Source organism: Podarcis vaucheri (genome assembly GCF_965113315.1).
Source record: "Podarcis vaucheri genome assembly, chromosome: 5".
NCBI lineage: Eukaryota > Metazoa > Chordata > Lepidosauria > Squamata > Lacertidae > Podarcis > Podarcis vaucheri.
The window spans coordinates 66,189,906-66,206,769 of NC_138763.1; the positions used below are offsets into that span (position 1 = coordinate 66,189,906).

Sequence of the window (16,864 nt, forward strand, 5' to 3'; positions counted from 1 at the left end):
AAACAGGACTGTATCCAGAAAAGAAGTTCCATTAGTGTAAGCAGGGTGGGGTGGGGGGAATCCCCAAGAACAGATTTGGGGATGTGTGTGGAGAGGGAAGAGAAGTTTCATTCACACCCAGAAGTCCTTGGGCTAACATAAGTATTTCACTGGAAATCACCCATGGCCTCTAGACCATGACATCTTAGGTCATAATAACATTTATTAATGCCACAACTCATCTTAGTTTTCTTCCCACTGAAGTGTTTCTACTTCTTTAACAGCCTACTGACAGCATTGTCAATAAACTGAAAGTTGCACATTTGTTTCTAATTCATTACAAATCCAGTTTTTGTTTCCTTGGCACAGTATATATTTCCAGACTGCACAATTAATCCAAGGGCAAGGGCAAGAACTGATAGCACAAACAATGACTTCTTGGTGACAGACACACCAATTAGCTACCTTTAGGATGTTGTATCTGTTGAAAACCCCGCCAGCATGTCCACCATCTCTGTGCTCTCGAACAGTGCTCTGCATCTGAAGTGGAATAAACAAAGACTCTCTAACCATAACTTTTATTAGATTCCATTGTGCTGAATAAAAAATTGCCCATCCACAGCAAATACATGTCAGCACTATATTAGTTCAGGGTATTTGGGAAAGTCACAAGAATTGCTTGGCCTATCTTATCTCAAGTAATGCTGTCTCCTCAGTTGGGGACAATGATTAATAACAAAATTAAAAAACAACATGAGGATGAGACCATGTGTTTAACACTGAATCAGCCAAGGCTGAAAAAATGAATTAAGTTTATTACATCTGATTACACAACTGTGAGTTTTTTTATATGGAATATGAATCGAAAGATATACCTCTTCTTCCACTGACTGAAACTCTTTATCATCAGGGGATAGGTCTATGAGGATTGTTCCACTACCTGAAGTATTCAAAGCTAGGTAGGGGTTAAGACCTATGAGAAAATGCAACCGTTAATATTTAGACACATACAGCTCAATTAAAAATATATAATAGATAAGGTTGTAGTTTTAGAACTAAATGTTCATATCCAACAAAGCTGTTCTTAGTGCAAGGACTTCTGGTTGCACAATTAAACTTTCCCCTCACTCTTCCCTCAATTTGTGCCTGAATCTGTCCTGGGTTTTTTCCCCAACCGTCTGGAACAGGTTTTTGGGGAGTCTGCAAATTCTGTTGTGCAAGCAAGAAGTCCTTGCGCTAATGTAACTATTGGATTCAAGCCACAGAATTCATGTAATACATAATAATTTCTGCTTGCAAGGTTTCCTGGTTCCAATACTATAGAAAAATGAGCTTGCATATCACAAACATGCTCTAAAACCCCCCCAAAAAACTTAGGGTGACATTGAGCGGTATTAAGCCCACACCTCCACATCAATATGTTCCCTTCCTCTTTTCCTCCACAACTTGCAACACAACCCCGAAAATTTCATCTGCAACATACCTTGTTGTCCTGAGATTAGTCTTTCAACTCCCTTTATTATTTTGTGTCTGTGCCCATAAGCGTTAATACCAATTTCCTTTAATTCTTTGTGCCCCATTTCAACCAGTACATCTAATGTTATCTACAAAGAAAAGTAACATAAATGCAGTTTCACATTAAGCTCGATTACAGCACAGATCTTCAGCATGGAAAACTTCAAGTTGCTAAGAACTGAAGCTATTATGTGCGCGCACACACACACACGCGCAATTTAAAATTTCTCATTTTACATTTGCATCATGCAACTTGTTTCCCTAACAATAAAGCTACGCACCTGCTCTCTCTCAAATACGTCAATTAGATGTTCAAGTCCAAGATTTCTCACAAATTGATTTATGCTAAAATCAACACCTGAAACTGTATAAGAAAAGCGGACATTAGTTGCATATTAAAGGGCTAAGTGTATTTTACCTTTTCTGCAGGTTCACGAGAGTATAAATTAGAAACAATCTTCTGGATACAGGTCCAATAACACTTGGGACATGCTGTGGCACACTTTACAAGTTCATGGTAAACCATAGGCACTAGTCTGCAGTAAGCATGCTGATTTTGCCTGCTGTGCTCCTTCCCACAAGAGAAACAAACCCATAATCTGTGGCTTAGTGCTAATATTAAAATTATGATCAGCAAGTCAAGAACAAACTTTGGGTACAAATCATAGTTTGTGTGTAGTGCAACACATCCAAACTAGAATTTTTGTTTAACACAATTAAGCTGGGGACTGTAGCAAAATGGGCAAAATGACCCAATCCCAGTAAACTATTAACTATGGTTGACCTGTGAATGAAGACAATGCGTGTTTTAAGTATAAAATCAAAGTACTTGCTGACCTTATATTCTATACAATCAAATTAAAACATATTTAGCTCGATTTATTCTTAGGGAAATCTTCTCAAACCTGTACATAAATCCAACAAAGTGGAAGTACAAAAAATTATTTCCGAAATAACTACAGGAATGGCACTGGGAGGATGAGGGCATTGTGTGAGAAACCATTCGTAAATTTAACACACATAAGCCTCACATTCAAGTAATCTTTCTACCATACGGCTAATCAAGTTGCCCTGAAAAAAAAATGTATTGGCATATGACTAAGAAACAGAAAAGACCATTTTTGGATATATCTATTTATCTAAAATCCAAATCACACATACATGCCTTTCACTGAATGACCTGCAGAGCACTACTGTGCCTAAAGTTACATCAGATTCTATCTGTCTGCAATAATGAAACTGGTATGGATAGGAATACCACTTGTAGCACCATTGGTATATGTTGCAGTCTTTGATGCATGTGTGGACTGTCCTAATTCTTCATAAATCATCCACCCATCTGAGTAAGCCAATTCATCAGTAAAGGAAGGACTCACCTTCCTTCTTCTCCAAACCAGCGGCCCCATCAGCACTACTTGTACTAACAACTGAAAGTTCAGAAAAGCTACCAGACAAGTTGTCAAGGCTACTGGCAGCAGAAAGATTAGAAGGGCTGGATGGAACAGAAGAAAGTGAATCTGCTGAAGATGCTGTGTTTTGAGATACATTTATAACCTGAGGCTTGTAACAAGATGGCAAGGCGGAAGGTGGCATGGCAGCTGTCAATAATGCACTAACATCATCTGCCTGAAAATAAGAATTTAAAAAATTAGAATATCATTAAGACATTCACAAATTTATTCAAGCATATATGAAGACAAGGTAACATTTACAGTGAGTGGCCTTTTACTTGAGCTATCCTAAGAAGCCAAGTTTTCTTACATTCTGCTATTTACCAGTATCACCAGATATATTATCACTCTTATCCAGAGTCTGCTTGTGTAGAATTACAATGCAATGAAAGGCATGACCCTAGAGACAAATCCTATACAAAAATCACGCACTTGCAGTGTACCCCACCTCACACATTAAAAAGGTAAAAAGACCATTTTTTTTTAATGTGGCAAACACTATTGTAGAAAGATTGGCAATGCAACCCTATACATACCTACTCAGAAGTCCCCTTAAGTTCAAGAGGATTACTTCCAGGAAAGTATGCTTATGATGCTAGGCTAAATATAAACTGCAAGCTCCTAGGGTGCCACAGAGTGCACAATGATGCTATCTTTAACATTATACTAAGTAAGAAATTCTGTGTTGCGAGTTTTGTGCCTGGACATTTTTAGTCACAAGCTGTGAATGGCAGGTCGCTATCAATAGTTTAACTTGAAGACATAAAGTAGCCCAGAAAATACTAGGTAATAACATCAAGCAATATGTTTGTAAATGAGCACAAATTCAATAACATAGTTCATCTCCTCTCTGAAAAATGTACTTCCAAAAGCCACACCTAAACTAAATTCCTTGAGTCCATCTTCAGTCCCGACTTTAGAGAACTGCTTTTTAGCTTCCAGCCCACCATAATAACAACACGTTTTTAATCTCTCAAATTTCATGTCTGGGTCAGGAGCCAGGAACTGAAGCTTAATGCAAACTTCTCAAAAAATCCCATCACTTACGGTGACTAGGTCTAAAGGCGTTTGTCCTTCCTGGTTTTTCAGAGTAGGATCAGCTCCATGTGCCAACAATAAGGCACAAAGCTGTGTCCTTCCTTTCTGGGCTGCTTCATGCAAAGGTGTGAAAGCCCATTTGTCCGTAGCATTTACACACGCATTATACTTTATAAGTAAAGCTGCTACATCTACATGCTGGAAAATAAAATACATTTATGTAGTGCAACCCTTGGGGGGGAAAGTTTGCTGCAATTTTCCTTTGGATTTCCTAAAAAGTGAACGTTGCAAAATACATTCCATCAAAACAAAGAGGGCAGTTCAAGTCTCGGTACTCCGCTATTGCACGCAGGTCAGCTCGCCCCACCCTGTTTTGTGGTTTGTTCAAATAGCCACCCTGTTTTGGAAGCTCTAATATGAGATATGATATTGCTAGAAATGCCTTTCTTATTAAACTGTTTGTCTTCATCTCTATACAGGGAGACTGTGGGGCATTGGGAACAGCCTGCTGGAGAGAGAGACAGCTTCTTGCCCAAGGCCATCAAATGACCTCAATACCAAGTTGAGATTTGAGCAGACAGCTTCTAGTTCATACTCCATGCTCTTAAACCCTAGCCCCATCTACATGTAATCTTTTACCCATGTGTGTAAACAACCAGCATGCTTAACAGCATATCTGTTTTACAATATTGTGAGTAGAACATAGCTATGGAGATTACCTGTTATGATGGTCACTAGAATGGGGAATGTCTGGATAGTGCCTTTCCTAGGGAACATCATGCTGGGTAATCTCCATATCTAGGAAGCCTGTGACAGTCTATACACTCAATGTTTGTACAAAGAACACTTGTTCTGCAAGAAATCAAATGTATTCATACACTTTCTTTATTCAGGGCATTAGCAAAGTGTATAACTTGGTTCACAGAACCACAGAGACGGTTGCCTCTGTGGTATTCTACTTCTAACCATCAGCCTAATTTGGAAACTATTCCTTCGAAGTGTTCTAGGATTAGAGAGCAGATCAGGAAATAAAAGTAAGAAATGGCTTAATCTTGCCTGTAAACTTTAGTTTCTCACAATCTAAACTATCCTGGTTAGATTCCCTTCCTCACTAGAGTTGCGCTTGTAACTAAAAACATTGACCCTCACCCTCCAAAATCATCTGTGGCAGCTGGTTTCGGAAGTACTGCTTCTAGTCTGTTAGCAGTATGCCTCTATCCCATATATTCTTTGGAGTGAGATGGGGGGGGGGAGAGACACACAATCAGAGCAGTAACAACAGAAGTTTTAACTACAAGTTCTCAGTAGATAGGTGTAAAAATCAACAGCTTGAGTTGGAATTCACTGAAAGTAAACATGCAAATACACATGAGTTGAAACAGCATGAGGGACACCTGTGTGTGTGTGTGTATATTACTCAATACTGAGTTACGAAAAAGAACTGTTTTCCACAAATATTATGAAGTTTAGAAAACCCTCATACACCCTGGGCTGTATCCAGGCAAAATACTGGGAGAGTGAACACACAATTTTGTATTTAAGCAAACATCAACAAACATTGATTTGTGCTCAAATAAATTTTAGATCTTCTGGTTCAATCATTCACTTCTTCCCATAGAGTTTATGATATACTTACCCCATAGGATGCTGCATTGTGTAGAGGAATTAGACCCCCTTTATCTTGTGCATTTACATCAGCTCCATGCTGTAACAGATATTCTGCAACCTCCAAATTGTTGTAACCAGCTAGCAAGAGAATAATTTTTTTTACGGATTATCAAAAGGCACCTGAAAAATATTACTATAAATGTATCAACAAACTTCTTTTCCAGCTTACCTGAACCATAAAATTCTGAACTATTTTTTTTTAATTGCCGAGTAAACACGGTTATATGTATACTCTGAGATGGAGAAGCCCAACTCAAAGGCAAAACACAAGCTTCACATACATAGCCTTCCATGTTCAGCCTTGTGTGTGTGCGTCCATTCCCATGAGGTGCTGTTAGCAAGCTTACAAGGCTGAGATACTAGACTTGCACAGTCACCCGTCACTCTTGCTATTTTCTACTATTGAGACAATTTCATTGGGTTGTATCCAATCTCTCTTCCCCTTTCCCGCCCCCCTCCAGAGGTGCAGGGAAGCCCTCCTGAACAGTGTAGGCTGCACTGCACTGAGTGTGAAAGGTTGCCTAAAACCAGGTGGGGTTTTTGTAAGATCTCTCAACCAAAATTCAATTCCCTTGGTACAGAACAATACAGCCCATGTTTTTCCACTGGGCCTCCAATGCTCTGGAGAGATTTCTTTTTTCAGGGTGAAGGGGAGTGTAAAGAAAGAAAAGAGAAAGATTGGATGTAACCCATTGTAACTGTCTAAATAGCAATTTTGGAGGGTACAGAAGACTGCAGGGGGAAGGAAGTAAAAAAGCAAGATTAGCCTGAGGACCTGCCTTTGGCTTTTGGAACTGCTGACTACAATCCAATTACTTTAAATAACCCCTTTACAAGTTCTAGTCCAAGACAGATCCTTAAAAAATGCATTAATATGGCAACACCAACCTGCCAAGTGGAGTGGAGTAGAGTGTCGGCCTTGTGTATCACGGCAATTTACATTATCAGGGGAGCACAATTTCTTCACCCGAGCCAAGCAGCCCTTTTTCGCAGCATCTAGCAAAGCTGCATCTCCTCTAAGGAGATCCTGAATATCTGTGTCACCATCTTTAACAAGGTCTAATGGAGTGTTTCCATCTCTGTTTTTCTTTGTGGGGTCAGCTCCATGCTATGTTGATGATAAGAAAAAAAACCCAACAACACATTCATTAGCGTTCATAACTCAAGTAGAAACATATTTAAGATTTGTATCATTGTCAGCTGATTATTTCTTTCTCTATTAACAAATATTCAAATATACTAAGAATGCTCACCAGCTCTATGTGTACCCCAATTAATGAGGCAAACCAAGGTGATTTGGGTTGGGGTTCCGTGTTGCTGACTTGGGTCCTGCTATTAACAAGGCATCTTCAGGAGGCTAATGGACCCTCCAAGCATCCTCATTTCCCCCCACCCCACAAAAGGTTAAATGCACAACCATTCTCCCACCTTCCCTTTCCTGAGAAATGAAACCAAGCTGATTGGGGAAAAGCAGAGGGTGAGCGAGGTGGTGGGATCTTCCATTTTCATGGATAGGTCTAGCTTTTACTAATGCATTTGACATTTACTGTAGTATTGTGTTTTAAAATTGTAAACAGTCTTGCAGCATTTTATATGAACGTGCAGTATATAAAATAAACAAACACACAAACACTTTTAAAGGTTCCTGCAGAAAGTCTGTCCAACATTTAGCAGGCTTAATCCACTTAATTCCCCATTATAATCCATGGGGATGAAAGACAACTTCAGATTTAAAAGATCAGATTTTAACCCAAATAATGAATTGAATGGGAACAATATGGCACAGAAATGAAACACAGTGGACTGCTTCTAAATACAGCAGACACAAGGTGAATCTTGTGGTAGTTGCTCTAATATAGAACATGGGATAGTTTGAAACATTTCTTTAAAAAACAAATTTAATAGCACTAAATGGAAATAAGCAAACTAATGAAACTGAAACATGCTTCAGTTTTTCATGTGACGCACCTGTAACAGAAGCTTACAAATCTCGTATTTCCCTTTTGCAGCAGCTTCATGTAAAGGAGTGAACTTCCACAAATCAGCTACATTGACAACTGCACCATGTTTAACCAGCAGTTCAGCCACTTCATAGTGTCCATAAGAACAAGCATTGTGCAAAGGGACAAGGCCTCTGAAAATATGAAGGAAAAACATCCATCAGCATCACTGGGCAGGGTGCCTTAATTTTGGCTAACATTTTCAGTATCTTAAAAAATACCTCAATTTTCTAATGACTGACCTAAACATACCGTTAAGTATAGTTGTTATTAAAAACAAAATTATTTCAGAAAGAAGAAGTGCACGAAGAATTATGTGTTCATATGGAGATAAATTGAATACTTTAGTCAACTAGATACATTTAATTCAAATAGCCTCTAGTTACAAAGCAGTCTTCCCCAACCTAGTACCCTCCATATATTTTGAACTACAATTCTGATCAGCATAGGCACCAGATTGGGGAAGATTAATGCAGTGTATATATTTAAGGTCAACACAAAGATCATACAGCCATCATAATTCTGTAATTTGTAAAGTTGACATCAGCTAGAAGCACCAGTTGTTGGGGTTCCAGGCTTTGCAAATGTTAAGCCGCTGAAGGTATAGAGGGGGATTAGAATTCTAAGATTCTTAGACATTTAATATATGCTTGAGGGAACATTTAGCCTTGTGTGGTGGATAATGTGTTATCTATATACTGAAACTAAACTTAGATGACGAAAGGATTATGAGTGGGGGGGGGATAAGCCATGATACCCTATGATACCTATTTTTTCTAGAAAAAAATATTTGAAGCATAGCCCCCACCCAAAGCATTCTTGATCCAATACAGGCACTAACACAAAGAATGGAGAATTGTCCTCCTCCCTCTGCTCCACTCCCTACATTCACTATGAGCTATTTAATGGAATATTTACCCCTTGTCTTTTGCATGAACATCAGCACCATGCTGCAGAAGATACTCAACCACTGATACTCTGTTGTATCCTGCTGCAAAGTGGAGGGGAGTAGACTGGCGGCCTTCAATATCCCGGCAATTCACGCTTTGTACCGTACATAACTTCTAAGGAACACAACAGTTGAGACACACGTTACTTCAGCCAAATATTCAGCCAACTCCCCCCCCCCAAAGCAACTGTCTTGAAATCAGAACTTTTATATGATTTTGTGTTTCAAAGCAATTAAAATAGCTATCTAAATTTTCAATGTTTTCTCATCTCTGAAGACCTGAGAATAATATTCACAAATTAGTCTGCAACACTTATATATGTCATATTTTTGAGAGAAAGAAAAGCCACAATCCGTTTCTAAACTTACTTTTACTGTGTCCACATCACCTGCCTTTGCAGCTTCCAGCAATTGCCGATCTGCTTCTGAGTTGCCTAAAGGGACACCTTCTATAAAATAAATGAGGGTATAAATTACTTAACCAAGTTCAAATAGCACAGATGACAATAATAAATAGTCATTAATACTAACCCTTAGAGCAGTGTTTCCCAACCGGTGTTCCGCGGCACACTAGTGTGCCGTGAGACACCGGCTGGTGTGCCGTGGGAGGGAGGCGGGCGAGTCGGGCGGCGAGAGGCGGCGGCGGCGAGGATCCGCGTCGAGCCGGGGGCGGCTCCGCGGTGGTGGTGCCGAGCGGCGGGGCAGCGCGCGCAAAAGGGAGGAGCGCGAGACAGCGGAGGAGGAGGAGGCCGGCATGTCCGGGCAGCAGCAGCAACAGCAGCAGCAGCAACTCCTGGCGACGGCTCCTCCTCCGCCCGCTATCGCCGCCACCACCACAACAGCCGCCGCCGCCTCAGCTGCCGCCGTCCCTCAGTCCCTCGCTCTGCTGCCTCCTCCCACCCCGGCAAGGGGAAGGGAAAAAACGTTCACTTTTGTGCGTCCCTCCCGGCGTGACGCTGCGCGCTGACGTCACGGGGCGGGGCTTTAATGGTGGTGTGCCGCGAGATTTTTTTCTGGTAAACAGGTGTGCCGTTGCCCAAAAACGTTTGGGAAACACTGCCTTAGAGGAATACCATTTTGAGATCTCATAGTATATAAAAATATAACTATCCTAGACAAAAGGCTTGATTTACAATTTAACTGAACATACCAACTAAACTTTCAATTACCAGTTAGAGAAACTCAGGTACAACAAGTAGCTGCAGAACTATTATTAATGCAAAATTAGACATGCACTGTTGGAACTGAACCTGACATTTTTTACTGAAACATAAGTATTTTTCATAATGAATTACAGTATGCAGTATTAACATACACAAACTGTCAGATAATTACCACCAGCTGAATGACAAAGGTTCATGAAACAGCCAACTAAAGTTGCAACTGCAACACACAATCTTATACTGTAGACATAACTTTAGCAAGACGAAAGAAAGAAGAGAACCAGCAGTCATTACGCTCTTCGTCTCTGAATTGGAAAAGGGAGTCACTTGAAGAAGAGTGACAACACTCCCCCACTTTAACATTGTGCAATAGCCTAGCCTGAAAAAGCAAGGCCAAGCATTTGTACCTATTCTAAGAAAACAGGCCACCATTAATTGCCCATGACATTTTTTCTGTTTTGAAGTTCCTTCAGCATGTTCCTCAGGTGGAGAAGAATCTGTGGGCGCAAGGGATGAAGGTTTCAGAATTAGTTTTAGCTTGTAGTGCAGCAAACATTTGCTGGTACTGCAAATCATACACATCAATTATTTTTCAGTTCCAACAGAAAAAAAATTCTAAAGATTGCTTAAGTAGCTGATACATTGACAAGGCAGAAGTGTTAAAATTATTACCTTGTAATAATTGCTGAACACTCTCATTTCCCATCTGAGAGGCTGTGAAACCCTGCAGTGACACAATTGATGGATCACACCCAGAGCTCAACAACAGGCGGCAGGTCTGCAGATGACCACAGTGTGCTGCTCTATGCAAAGATGTCTGCCCAAGGTTATCCAAAGCATTGACCTAGAGATGACCACAGAATGTTAAAAATATCATTAACATAAAAGTGTGCAGAACACATTTTTCAAGGACAATCTGAAGGAATTCCACTTACAAAAACCAAAAAACTACAGTGTGGAATATTGGTTTGCAAATTTTATTGCCTGCAAAACATCTTTACAGCAAAAATGGACTGTTTATCAAGAGTTCAAACATTCCCAAAAATCTTCATCTTAGTCTCTATATAATGCCAAGAATGTAACAGTTGGGAAAATCACAAAAAGATACATGCCTGAAGGTTATTATTAGGAGTAAGTTACAAAATTTGCAGGTTTGCAATTCTCTACTTTATTATATACGAAAATATGCCTGATTACAATTAAGTGGCTCATACCTTTGCTTCATGTTTCAAGACTACTTCAACAACATCATTATGACCTTTTTCTGCTGCCACATGGAGAGGTGTCAGGAAGCTTGATTTTAAAAAAGTAATGACAGTTTTCACTGAATTTTATTAGACTGATAATTGATAATTAGTATGCAAATACAATGGCTAGAGCATCAGTTTGCAACTGGGGAGGACTCCAATTATGCATTGTTTATTTAAGTATTTATAAACTGCACTTCTCATAAAAATATAGCAAGGTACTATACAGTGATAAAAGCAATATTAAAATAATCTTTGTGTGGCCTTCGACAAGTCAATGGCTACATCTGCATGTCCTGTTAAAGTTTACCATGAAGTCCACAAACCAGAACAAGCTGCAGCCTTCTCCTCCTTCCATGCAACCAAGTAGTTCAGAAGCTTTTGCTTCTGTTTCAAGTTAATTACAATTTGTCATGTTGCCTGCACCTGGAATTACGGCTGACGTTAACTATGGTTTCAACAAGATAGTTTCATAAACCATGGTTTGAAGTTGACTTGTTATGCAGTGAGCACATTCTATGGCAACTAAGTCTGCACACTGGAATGAACCAGAGGCTTCACCTGTCTCCCTAGTTCTCATCTCACATGGCCAGAAGGACTTTGGCAGCATTTAGATTCCCTTTCTTCCAATCTTAACTTGTTCTGTTGTATGCATCTACAATCATGGTGTTTATCACAAACTGGACAATTTCCAAACCACTAATGGAAGGACTGTCCTGAGATGCTTGGAAGCAGGGTGGAATAAAAAAGTGAAATGAAAACTCACTCTTTTGTCTTTTCATTGATGTTGGCTCCTTTTCTTAAAAGCAGTTCACAGATTTGTTTTCTTTTAGGATATGGAGATGCAGCAGCACAGTGCTATTAAAAAGTGAAATCATTATATCATTTGCTTATCAGCTTATGGTGAAACCAAACCATATGAAAATATGTGACTTTTAAACCAAACCACATGGAAATATGGGAGCATTTTTTTCAGGCCTAAGTGCTTGGGAGGAATGATTTTCATGGAGATTACCTCTGGGAAGGGTTAAGCCTCCACCACTGCCATCTCCACAACAGAAAGGTCACACCCCCAACCAGCACTTAGGGTAGAAACAGCCTTGAATTAAAGTCAACTGGGATGCTCTTTCCATGTTGAACTACCTTGAAAATGCTTCCCATGCACCAATTAAGTTTGAAAAAAAGCATAACTGTCATTTGGAGGGGTCATAGTGCTGGAGGTTAACATGCTCTCCCAAACTGTACCCTACCCACCCCATTTGGCAATCAAGACCTGAAAATGCCTTCCATGGGCTCCAATGGGAGGCTGGTTTTAAGACTAACTGCTGCATGCGGGGGGGGGGGGGGGCAGGGGACAAGGAAGGGTAGCTGAGGACCAGATGCAGAAGCCACACAGGCCCTACACCTTTTACTCAGGTCTTAGTTGTTCCCTTCTCCTTAATCAGTATTTTAGAGATGAATGAAATTCAAGGAACTATCAACAAATGGATTTGGATAAACTATGCCTAAAAAACAACAATGCATGTTAAACAGTATGGCCACCAAAGCTGGTTAAAAGGAAAATAGCTGCATGTCAACTTGCCTAGTTTAGCTACCACACAACATAAATATATATTCAACAAATTACCAAGGCAGTTTCGTGAGTCTGGGGATGTTTGAAATTTACAGTCTCAAGAGAAAGGTGCTTTTTTACGCGAGCTGCATCAGATTCCCTTGCAGCATGTAGCAGTGAGTGACCTTTGAATTCGTCTAGAAGAGAAAACAAGATTTCATGATGTATAGGTCTCAAGCCATTATCAAAGGTACATCTTATTGCTGCTAGGATAGAATTACTTTCAAACAAATACACACACTGTTCTGCATTAAGACACATTTGCAGAAATCATTAAGAATGGTTCTTCTAATTTCAAAAAGATAGTAAATTTGTCTTCTCACAGAATAGTCATCATGCCTAGTCTTGAGGGGGGGAAAGATGCCTTTAAATGTCTTGATACTAGAAACTTTTAAAAAAATTGTATGGGAGAGGGGCAGGGCCTTGCCTCTGATTTTGTGCATACTAAAGGACTCAGGGGAGAAGGGTGGTAGGTATCACAAATAATGGCTGGCTACAAAGTGTGGGTCCCTACTGGAAACTGGGGGGGGGGGGTGTTCATGTCCATCAGTTCTTCTCAGTCAATCCCATTTCCTCTATACTCACATGCCAATCGTTCTTTTAACTGAGGTGTTGGGGCCAAGTCGATTGTACTTTTATTATGGCAGTTTAACAGTGTAGGATCAGCACCATAGCTCAGCAAGAGAGAACACACTTCCACTCTGTTCTTAGAAGCTGCTTCATGCAGAGGAGTAAACTGCCACAGATCCATTGCATTCACACATGCTCCATGCTAGGAGAGGAAAGATAACTTATGATTTTATGCTGGATAATACTGAACTAGAACTCTGATGTCATAGGGAAGACATGACCCATCTTAACATGACCCCATAAACACTCATATACAGAAGGTTGAGAACTCTAATGTTAGATTAGTAGTCCTCCTTTCCTTCAAACAGTGACTGTTTAGCTTCATGACAAGACACATGCCTTTATCCATAAATGGTTTGAACTTGAGTTTCCTTAAAAAAAAACAAAAAACCCAAGACCAATACTTCTAGGAACAATCTCAAAACATGCTGGGCAAGTGGTTGTTGCAACCATTATAATTACAGTAATTTCAGAAGCCCAGTATCTTTATCTTGAATCACTCTCCTAATCCCATGTTTCTCTCATGAGACATTTTTATCAAAAGAAAAAGTAGTATTACTTGATCCCATACAGAAACTCAAGTGTAAATTTAGCATTTTCAGACATACAAGCCCTAAACACAATCAGTCCAACATTTTCTTCCATAATTTCTTTTACCTCATGCAATCTAAGATGGGTTACACATTAAATAATATGCATACTTCAATGACCATTTTGAAAAATCTAGGTGACAGGAAGTAATTTTCAAAATACCAAAACAGAAAGAAACAAAATTGCAATAGCCTTCCCATAAAAATTGCACACAATTAAGAAACTAACCTTTACTAGAAGTTCTGTTACTTCGTAATGTCCATAGGAGCAAGCATTATGAAGAGGAACAAGATCTCTGTGGAGGGGAAATCCCAATAACTTAGCACATGAACACTGAAAAATCTCCTTCAACAAATAAAATATTGTCAAACACAGTTCATTATTAGTATCAAACAGAAAGCCCAAACATTCATCTGATAAAATGAAAAACCAAACATTGGCTGGGGGTGGGGGTGGGGAGTTTCTCTGTCATTGGGCTCAATGCTCTTCAAAAGCATAACAACTGGGTGGTCAACTTATAACAATTAAGTCCTACTGAAGTCAACAAATAATATTGTTGTTTTTAACTGGAGACGTTCAATCAAGTTAAATTAGATTACAAAGAAAGTCAGTTGGCATTAGAGACAGCGATGTGGTAAAAAATAAATATTTGCAGATGATCAGCCTGTAATTGAAGATAACAGACTGCAGAATTAACTCACAAAATTTGAAGGAATGCAACAGTTATAAAACCCCTGGATTGACCTAGTACAACATGTTGGAGGAAAGACTCTGCATAGTTCTCATGCAAGTCCATGTTAAAACATGCCTTTTTATTTAATGAAAAGCTTCATGTAATCATCTGATTAAAGCGCCAATCAGTCATTCCCTTCCCACATGATTGGAAATTACACGGGTAAGAATGGAAGCAGTTGGCAAGAAATGCCTCCTCCGGTGCAACACATTTGCCAGTCTTTACACCCCTCTATGTTTAAGAAGACTGTGTTTCAACTCATGAAGGGGTGCACAAACTGGCAAAGATTATATGCCCCCCAAAGTGGGGCTTGCTAAGGCATCCCAACCCTTTCAAATAAAGTTAATGTCCAAGAGGGCTTCTGAATTTAGAATTTCTAAATGCCCGGTTAAGATGGCCTATTCTTTGAACAAAGTGCCACAAGTTGTGGCATGCCCATTTCAGAGATAAATCTAAATAATAATAATAATAATTTTTTATTTATACCCCGCCCTCCCCAGCCAAGGCCGGGCTCAGAGCGGCTTACAAGCAATAATAAAAACAAGATGAATGATTACAACTTAAAAACAAAAATAAAATACAACATTAAAATAATGGAACATTAAAATATTAAAATGTAGCCTCATTGCAGGAGAAGGAAAAGAAAAAAGAAAATGGGGGGGGGGAGGGAATCAAATTGGCTCCAAGCCAAAGGCCAGGCGGAACAACTCTGTCTTACAGGCCCTGCGGAAAGAAATCAGATCCTGCAGGGCCCTGGTCTCATGAGACAGAGCGTTCCACCAAGTTGGGGCCAGTGCTGAAAAGGCCCTGGCTCTGGTTGAAGCCAATCTAACTTCCTTAGGGCCTGGGACCACTAGGGTGTTGTTATTTATGGACCTTGAGGCTCTCCGTGGGGCATACCAGGCGAGGCGGTCCCGTAGGTACGAGGGTCCTAGGCCATGAAGGGCTTTAAAGGTCAAAAGCAGCACCTTAAATCTGACCCTGTACTCCACCGGGAGCCAGTGCAGCTTGTAAAGCACTGGATGAATATGCTCCCATGGCAGAGACCCCGTGAGGAGCCTCGCTGCAGCATTCTGTACCTGCTGGAGTTTCTGGGACAGCTTCAAGGGCAGCCCCGCATAGAGCGAATTACAGTAGTCAAGCCTGGAGATGACTGTCGCATGGATCACTGTGGCCAGGTCGGGGCAGGAAAGGTAAGGGACCAACTGCTTGATGCGGCGAAGGTGGAAAAATGTCGCCTTGGCTGTTGCTGTAACTTGCGCCTCCATGGAAAGGGAGGCGTCAAGGATTACACCCAAACTCTTAACGGAAGGCAATGGCACTAACTGGGCCCCCTCAAGAGAAGGGAGTTGGTCCCTCATCCCCATACCATCCCGACCCAGCCATAGGACCTCTGTCTTCGAAGGATTTAGTTTCAATCAGCTCCCACGAAACCATCCAGCCACAGCTTCCAAGCATCTGGTCAGTGTGTCCGGGGCCGAGTCAGTGTGGCCATCCATCAGCAGATAGAGCTGAGTGTCATCAGCATATTGGTGACAGCCCAGCCCAAAGCTCCGGATAATCTGGGCAAGGGGGCGCATAAAGATGTTAAAAAGCATCGGGGAGAGAATTGCGCCCTGTGGCACTCCACACACCAAGGAGTGGCGTGACGACATTTCCCTCCCTAGTGCCACCCTCTGTCCCCGACCAGAGATAAAAGAGCACAACCAGTTACGGGCTATGCCCTGTATCCCCACGTCTGCGAGGCGATGGTCCAGAAGATCATGATCGACCATGTCAAAGGCTGCTGACAAATCTAAAAGGATCAGCAGCCCTGACCCGCCTCTAATCCATGCTTCAACAGAATCTACAAAATCATACCACAACCTCCCAAGAAAAACTTACCCTTTATCCTTGGCATGTACATCTGCTCCATGCTGTAGCAAGAGCTGCACAATCTTAACACGGTTATAGCCAGCTGCCAAGTGTAATGGAGTTGACTAGAAATAAAATAAATAAATCTAACTGTTTTATAAATAGAAGGAAATTTTCCATTAAAATTATAATAATAAATCAGTTAAAGCATTCTACGTTATCTGTAGCATGACACTGGGGGCTGCAAAGGGAGGAGTATCAGCAAAAACTCACATCCTCTACTACCTGGCAGAAGGATATTTAGGAACATAAAAAGAGCCTGCTGGATCAGATAAGTAGCCCATCTAATCTAGCATCTTCATTTTCTGCTGGATCAAAACCTTCCCTGATTATTCAGAGCTGTTCCGTCAATGGAATGCTACCTCTGGATCCAA

General features: G+C 40.6%; 1 protein-coding gene across 3 annotated transcripts in view; it reads right to left on the reverse strand.

Annotated features, from left to right (window-relative positions):
• TNKS2 (tankyrase 2) overlaps positions 1-16,864 on the reverse strand; it is a 34,227-nt gene that overhangs the window by 5,968 nt on the left and 11,395 nt on the right. Inside the window, exons 6-24 of one of the 3 annotated variants that reach the window (XM_082222015.1) lie at positions 16,461-16,555; positions 14,072-14,138; positions 13,208-13,394; positions 12,638-12,759; positions 11,777-11,868; positions 10,978-11,056; positions 10,436-10,607; positions 10,171-10,260; positions 8,970-9,049; positions 8,570-8,715; positions 7,620-7,785; positions 6,540-6,759; positions 5,620-5,729; positions 3,993-4,181; positions 2,871-3,120; positions 1,776-1,858; positions 1,463-1,583; positions 855-952; positions 445-519 (exon numbers count right to left, since the gene is read on the reverse strand). In XM_082222015.1, the coding sequence (XP_082078141.1) occupies positions 445-519; positions 855-952; positions 1,463-1,583; positions 1,776-1,858; positions 2,871-3,120; positions 3,993-4,181; positions 5,620-5,729; positions 6,540-6,759; positions 7,620-7,785; positions 8,570-8,715; positions 8,970-9,049; positions 10,171-10,260; positions 10,436-10,607; positions 10,978-11,056; positions 11,777-11,868; positions 12,638-12,759; positions 13,208-13,394; positions 14,072-14,138; positions 16,461-16,555 (2,442 nt within the window). The remainder of the gene's footprint in view (positions 1-444; positions 520-854; positions 953-1,462; positions 1,584-1,775; positions 1,859-2,870; positions 3,121-3,992; positions 4,182-5,619; positions 5,730-6,539; positions 6,760-7,619; positions 7,786-8,569; positions 8,716-8,969; positions 9,050-10,170; positions 10,261-10,435; positions 10,608-10,977; positions 11,057-11,776; positions 11,869-12,637; positions 12,760-13,207; positions 13,395-14,071; positions 14,139-16,460; positions 16,556-16,864) is intronic. The other 2 variants (XM_082222017.1, XM_082222016.1) reach the window with 2 other exon arrangements.